This window comes from Oncorhynchus tshawytscha, linkage group LG18, assembly GCF_018296145.1.
Source record: "Oncorhynchus tshawytscha isolate Ot180627B linkage group LG18, Otsh_v2.0, whole genome shotgun sequence".
Lineage (NCBI taxonomy): Eukaryota > Metazoa > Chordata > Actinopteri > Salmoniformes > Salmonidae > Oncorhynchus > Oncorhynchus tshawytscha.
In genome coordinates, this window is record NC_056446.1 from 15,141,110 (window position 1) to 15,148,220 (window position 7,111).

At 40.8% G+C, this 7,111-nt stretch overlaps 1 protein-coding gene across 1 annotated transcript; it reads left to right on the top strand.

Moving 5' to 3' along the window:
• The first annotated feature begins 1,885 nt into the window (after positions 1 to 1,885).
• Positions 1,886 to 6,774, top strand: hddc2 (HD domain containing 2). The gene is made up of 6 exons (XM_024377953.2): positions 1,886 to 2,005; positions 2,167 to 2,288; positions 2,479 to 2,581; positions 2,681 to 2,749; positions 6,018 to 6,156; positions 6,263 to 6,774. The coding sequence occupies exons 1-6, from the start codon at positions 1,934 to 1,936 to the stop codon at positions 6,394 to 6,396; spliced, it is 639 nt and encodes a 212-aa protein (XP_024233721.1). The 5' UTR covers positions 1,886 to 1,933; the 3' UTR covers positions 6,397 to 6,774.
• Positions 6,775 to 7,111: the final 337 nt, after the last annotated feature.

Sequence of the window (7,111 nt, forward strand, 5' to 3'; positions counted from 1 at the left end):
CTCACAGCTGCTTGGTTGTAAAGATCCTGAGAGGCACAACTTAGGGAGGGCGACATTTTGTGGGGTATTCTATGTCCAAGTGTCGTGGGTTAAATATTTGGCAACAATTTAGAACACAAAAATCACAATATCCCACCAGATATCTCACCTGTCTCCCCACTCTCTCTTTGTAGCTCTGAAATGTAATGTATTGATTTTTGGTTTGGAGTAAGAAGCCAGTGATGTAATGTGAATGGAATCCTAATGTTCCTGTAACAGACATATTGTATGCCTCATCATACGTGCCAAGGCCACAACTTCTAAAGACACAGGGGAAACTAATTTAACAGCTACAGAAGGACAGTCAAAATACTCTACACTTTGTATATATTTTGAAATGATGACACACACTATCGGTAATTTCTACAAATGAATCTGACTCTATCAAACAGATAATTCCTTTAGAAACTTTGTTAGTTCTTACACATTTGGGGAAACTATGTGTATAGGTCAGACGTCATAATGCAAAGTTAAAGGCATTTTTCTGATATGAGAGAGATTCCTGATATATTGTTTAGAAGATTCATTTCCTGGGCATTAAGCCAAACTTAATGGGCCAGTGTAGTCACAAACATGATTTTCCTGTGTTTTATGTCCACATTATGTGAAATTGTGAAAATTATAATAATGCCCTTTTAGTGTAAGAGCTGTTTGAAAATATGGAGTTTTGGTCTGCCTGATGACATCACCATGCGGTAAATTAGATAATCGACCAATAAGAAAGAGTTTCAAACTTCTCTGCCAATAACAGCTAAGAAGAATAAAATGTTGATTTTTGACCATTTTAAGTAGAGAAAGAAAATCATATGAAGGTATATATTTATATTTCCACATTATGTGAAATTGTGAAAATGATAATAATGCCCTTTTAGTGTAAGAGCTGTATGAAAAGATGGAGTTTTGGCCTGCCTGACACCACCATGCGGTAAATTAGTTAATAGACCAATAAGAAAGAGAGTTTCAAACTTCTCTGCCAATAACAGCTAATAATAGAATGTTGTTGAATTTTGACAATTTTAAGTAGAGAAAGAATATCATATGAAGGTACTTAATTGTTACCCAGAAATGATTTGATATTGCGATAAAAACTGCTGCATAGAGTACCACGAATGAGTCATAATATCCATAAAACCTAGCGGGAGATTAATTACATTTCTAACATATAAAACGCAGGACAATATCAATACATTTGTATTTACCCCCAAAACGAAATGCGAATTAACTGTTAATGTGGCTATGATAAATAACTACAAGTGGCATGATGATCTGGACCAGACTGCCGAAGAGAGGCAAAGGGAAGAATCTCTGGATTGAGCTAAATGTACTAATTAATAAATTGGCTACATTTCTTTCAATTGACAATTCTGTGACCTGTCTTGATAACATTTTAAATTGACACAATACCTGTTCGCAAAGGTGTCAGCTAGAGGCGTTATATTGCTCATAAAAATAACCTTGTTGAACATTTAAAAAACAATATTTTAATTTGTTTTTTTTTCTCACCTTTATTTAACCAGGTAGGCTAGTTGAGAACAAGTTCTCCATTTACAACTGCGACCTGGCCAAGATAAAGCAAAGCAGTGCGACAGAAACAACAACAGTTACACATGGAATAAACAAGTGTACGGTCAATAACACAATAGAAAGAAGAAAAAAAAGGTCTATATACAGTGTGTGCAAATGGCATGATGCCTTTTATGTGTTAAGTGTAATTCATTTTCAAATAAACAATCTGTACATAATGTATACTAGGCCTAATAAGACACCAGTTCTGCCAGTGCTGGGTTTATGGTTTGTGCATTGCCTTGTTTATGATGCCATCTATTGGCAAGATTTGAGCATTACACACATTTCTGGCCATGCTTTTATTTACTACCGGTTCGACAAGATATCAATGGCCGCCTCCATAAACTCCGACAGCATGAAAAATATGTTGCAATTTATGAAACTTATTGGGCAACTGAAAGTAAGCCATTGATTACGATAAGGTTTATTTAACGACACTATTCATGTGATAAGCACAATTTCAACCCACGTTTGTTTACATGACGTCAATGAATAGTATAACTTACCCTACCTTTTTTATGGCTGCTTTTTGTCAACAATTTCTTTACCCCCATCCTGCAGCGTGTGCCACGGACGGGCTGGGTGTACAGGAACGTGAAACAGCCGGAGAGTGTGTCTGACCACATGTACAGAATGTCCATGATGGCTCTGACGATAGCAGATCACAACGTCAATAAAGAAAGGTAAAGTTGTTCTGTACATTAGCTCATGTTCAAACTTCAAACATCGCAGCTATAATTTGTTATAAACGTTGCATTATTTTATTTTACTTTTTCACGCTTAATTACTAGGTAAGGCCTACAATGAAGTATTATATTTGATTCAGGTCTTTATGGAATCATTTTTGTAATGAATTACCTATTTCTCTCGAAGGTGCATGAAGTTGGCCTTGGTTCATGACATGGCAGAATGCATTGTGGGTGATATTGCACCTGCAGACAACGTTAGTAAAGCAGAGAAACACAAAAGGGAAGAGGTAGGTTATTCTTTCAAACCTTCCATGGTGTCAAAATGTAGGATATTGTAGATTTGTAAATTCCTCAGAAATAGCCAATGACAATCTGTCCTTTCTCAGGAAGCAATGAGGCACCTCACTGGTCTTCTCCAGGAGGGCTTGAGGAAAGAGATCTATGAACTCTGGGAGGTCAGTCACAGATGTTTTCCACTTTGCTACATTCACCTTTATGTGCCTGTAGTATGTGTTTGTTTCTTCTCATCTCTCCAATCAACCAGCGGTTAAATTGGTAATTTGAGGTGGTGGAGCGCTATCCCTCCACATCCCTAATGCTAGCCTCAACCCAAATCCTACCCCTACCTTCATGTCCACACCCCAGCGCCACCCTAACTGTAATCTCCACTCTTAGATTTTTTTTTTGCTATCTAGAACCTAAAACGGTTCTTTGGCTGTCACCATAGGCAAACCCTTTTGAAGAACCATTTTTGTTTCCAGGTAGAACCCTTTCCACAGACAGTTCTATATGGAACCAAAAAGGGTTCTCCAATGGGGACAGCTGAAGAACCCTTTTGGAACCCTTTTTTCTAAGTGTAGTATCAACCACAATGCTATACCTTCATTTCCAGACCCCAGCTCAACCCTAACCCTAGCCTCAACCACAACCTTTACGCTAATCTCGTTCCCAGACACTTCTGCCCAAATGCGCAAACAGTCTGGTGGACTAACATCAAACTTGGCCTTCGTTACCATTAGTAAATACAGAGAGCCATGAGAATCTCCCGGTGCATAGGCATTGGCGCAATCATCTCCCACAACACCTTCATCCTAACACTTCCTTGTACGTGTCTTGTGCACCTCCATTTACATTCCGCCTTGGAGACATGTGATTCACTAAAATGAAATGATTATCAACATTTTTCTCAGTAGGTCACGCCCACAGAATTCTATCGTCACTCCCACTAAGGCCGTTGAATTGTTGATAACCCAGGCTTAGGTTACCCTAACCTTAAAGTGGAACTGACAGCATTTTAGCAACATGCAATCATATTTTTGGAAGTTTAAATTTTGTTTTATTTTGAATAATTGTATTTTACCCCTTTTTTCTCCCCAATTTCATGATATCCAATTGCAATCCAATAACAATCTTGTCTCGTCGATGCATCTCCCCAACGTGCTCTGGAGAGGCAAAGGTCGAGTCATGTGTCCTCCGATACATGACCCGCCAAACCACACTTCTTAACACCAGCCCGCTTAACCCAGAAGCCAGCCACATCAATGTGTCGGAGGAAACACCGTTCAACTGATGACTGGAGTCAGCCTGCAGGTGCCCAGCCCGGCACAAGGAGTCGCTAGAGGGCGATCAGCCGAGTAAAGCCCCACCGGCCAAATCCTTCCCTAACCCAGACGATGCTGGGCCAATTGTGCGCCGCTCTATGGGACTTGCAGTTATGGCCGGTTGAAACGGCCTTTGAACGAACACAGGTTTGTAGTGACGCCTCAAGCACTGAGATGCAGTGCCTTAGACCGCTGCGCTACTCGGGAGGCCCCTCAACATGAAATCTTATTAAAATGTGTTCATATACACCCCCAGGAAAAATATGACTCTTTTTCTTTCCTGACAAGCGAGCACTTAGATATGGTCATTTCCACATTTTCATAAATTCTTAGAAAGGTGGGGATACCTAGTCAGTTGTCCAACTGAAATGTGTCTTCCGCATTTAACCCAACCCCTCTGATTCAGAGAGGTGCGGGGGGCTGCCTTAATCGACATCTACGTCTTCGGCACCCGGGGAACAGTGGGTTAACTGCCTTGCTCAGGGGCAGAACGGCAGATTTTTACCTTGTCAGCTCAATATTTGGAAATGACGTATATGAAGACATTTGTGAAAATTCTATAACAATAAATATAGAGTGTGTAAGCTGCCATGTGTTTGGGAATGTAATCGTAATTGCAGTAAATAGAACCTAATAAAAACATCTCTCGTCCAGGACAGGAGTCAACGCAGACCGGTGCGTCATAGCCAATCTGACCTTCAGAAGGCCTTTATGCAAATAAGCCATTTGCCATCAAGGCCTGCCAACATGTACTTTGAACTGGACTGTGTGTTTAGTAGCAACAGCGTGACTTTAGATCATTAGAACACATTTGCCAAAAGCCACAAAATACACCTGAAAGGATTTCTGCAAATATGTCAATACTATGGGAGTCCTATTACATTTGGGAACATTTCAGTCCTTTTGATCAAACAACCATGAAACGGTATGCTCTATCCCTCAGTTATGCACATCAGCAACAATGAGATCAGCAACTAATGCTAGCCAGAGCGAGATTAACTAAAATATAGGGAACATTAGATAAACTCTCTCAAAATGTTTAAGCTTGTTGGGCATCAAAATTGCACTAATGATGGTGGAATAGTTGCCTGCTCGTCCTTCTGCAACTTGCCTGCCAAATGCGTGCTTATCCCAACCTACTTTTTGCCAACTGAATGGGTACTTGCCTGCCTGCCTGCCCATTTGATCAATGCAAAATACATTTGATTGACAAATAGATAAGTGTTCAGAGCGCACGCTGCACATTTGACACTGGAGGCTCTGGCCGAGGAGTAAGTAGGGTTGATCCGAGCGTTCCTCACAATGGCACCCAAGCTAACTGGCTAAATTTGGCTAGCTTGCTAACTACTTCCAGACACAAATAAGAAAACACCTCTCTGACCCTCGCCTTAACAAGTTCGGCACAGTGATGCCGAAACGTTGGTAAATACCCATTCAATTGCTGGGAGTTTATATATGGAGTGTGCGACTTTCTTTATTTTGATAGTTTATGAATTATATTAATCATGCATTGAACTGCATCAATCTATTCTGACAACAATGCCTTAGTGTACGTCATGGAATTTTGAGTCAAATAGAGCCTATTTGGAAAACCTCTTATAAACTTGGTTTCGTAGCATAAACCCGGGAATTTGATATGTTTGACTGATATGATTGTCTGTTTGTTTCATATCTGCAAAGTAGTTAAAACGCTGTCAGTTCCACTTTAACCCTAGCTTCATGTCCACAACCTGGCTCAACCCTCAACCACAACTCTAACCCTAACTTCCCTACAGTGGAGGCTGATGAGGGGAAGACGGCTCATAATAATGGCTGGAACGGAGTAAATGGAATGGCATCAAACACATCGAAACCATGTGTTTTATGTATTTGATACCATTCCACTCATTCTGCTCCAGCCATTAGCGCGAGTCCGTCCTCCCCAATTAAAGTGCTTGCCTAAACCTAGCTTCCATAACCCTTACCCTATTTGGCATAATCCAAACCTTGGTTTATCCTACTTTTATGATTCTACTTTTTACCCTACTTTTTTCTTTAAACGAAGGTGCCTGAGCTGCAGCTCCGGGTAGCTCCAGCTCAGTTAAACCACTGCTCAAACCCCTCCCACACTGTGTGTCCCCAGGAGTACGAGAGCCAGACGAGCGCTGAGGCTAAGCTGGTGAAAGAGTTTGACCTGCTAGAGATGATTCTGCAGGCCCACGAGTACGAGGAGCTGGAGGGGAAACCAGGCAGGCTACAGGAGTTCTTTGATTCTACACAAGGTTGGTACTATATCTCATTTAACCTAGTAGTGAGGGCTGATGATCGGCTCTATGGGCTATCTAAAGGTTGTGTCATTTTTGTTTTTTAAATCTCCATCCACCTCAGGCCGATTCCACCACCCAGAGGTAATCCAGTTTGTGAAGAGTCTAAATGAAGAGAGAGCTGGTCACTTGGCAGCTGGAGGTGATGGGTCGTCTGGGAGCTCAGAGTCCAAGAAACCAAGAACAGACTCCTCCTGACTTCAACATTTCCACTGAATGATGCTACACTCCGCTTGTGTCAATGATGTTGTGGTAGCCACTGTTCTAACTGATCCTCACATGACATGATGTGGTAGAATGTTGTCATGGAAACCTGGTTCTGGTTGGTGAGTTGTAGCAAAAAATGGGCTATCCTTGAAAACAAATGTGTGCCCTGTTTTACTCTCAAAGTGCTAATTTTATTTGACATAGATGGACAAGACTTTGAAAGTCATTTGTCTATATTGAACGTTTCTGGATGTGCACATATTTCGGCTGTACAATTTCTGTGATGCATCAGAAGATGCACCTATTTTGTTTTGAGTTGTTTGACCTCTTAAGCTGAGGCTTCATAAAAAACATTGGTTATAATTATTACTTATGACTAACATTATTTCTTTGAGAGAATTCCCGTAGGCCTACATGTTCTAATCAATATAAACTGCAAATACCTTGGGCTCTATTTTACAAAACCTAACGCAATGGTCAGTCTAGACACTGGGCGGTTTTATGCACCTCTAAAGCATGGCTAAAATAATGTACCTGCAATACATAGATACTTTTGTATATGTAGTGTATGTGGACATCCCTTCAAATTAGTGGATTTGGCTATTTCAGCCACATCTGTTACTGACAGGTGTATAACATTGAGCACACGGCCATGCAATCTCCATAGGAAACATTGGCAGTAGAATGGCCTTACTGAAGAGCTCAG

What these genes read in the sequence shown, in the direction of transcription:
- hddc2 (XM_024377953.2), top strand. Translation starts at nt 1,934, where the DNA reads ATGGCCGCCTCCATAAACTCCGACAGCATGAAAAATATGTTGCAATTT. An exon ending in CACAACGTCAATAAAGAAAG is followed by an intron (nt 2,289 to 2,478) that starts GTAAAGTTGTTC and finishes TTTCTCTCGAAG; the next exon opens with GTGCATGAAGTTGGCCTTGG. An exon ending in GTTCTTTGATTCTACACAAG is followed by an intron (nt 6,157 to 6,262) that starts GTTGGTACTATA and finishes CATCCACCTCAG; the next exon opens with GCCGATTCCACCACCCAGAG.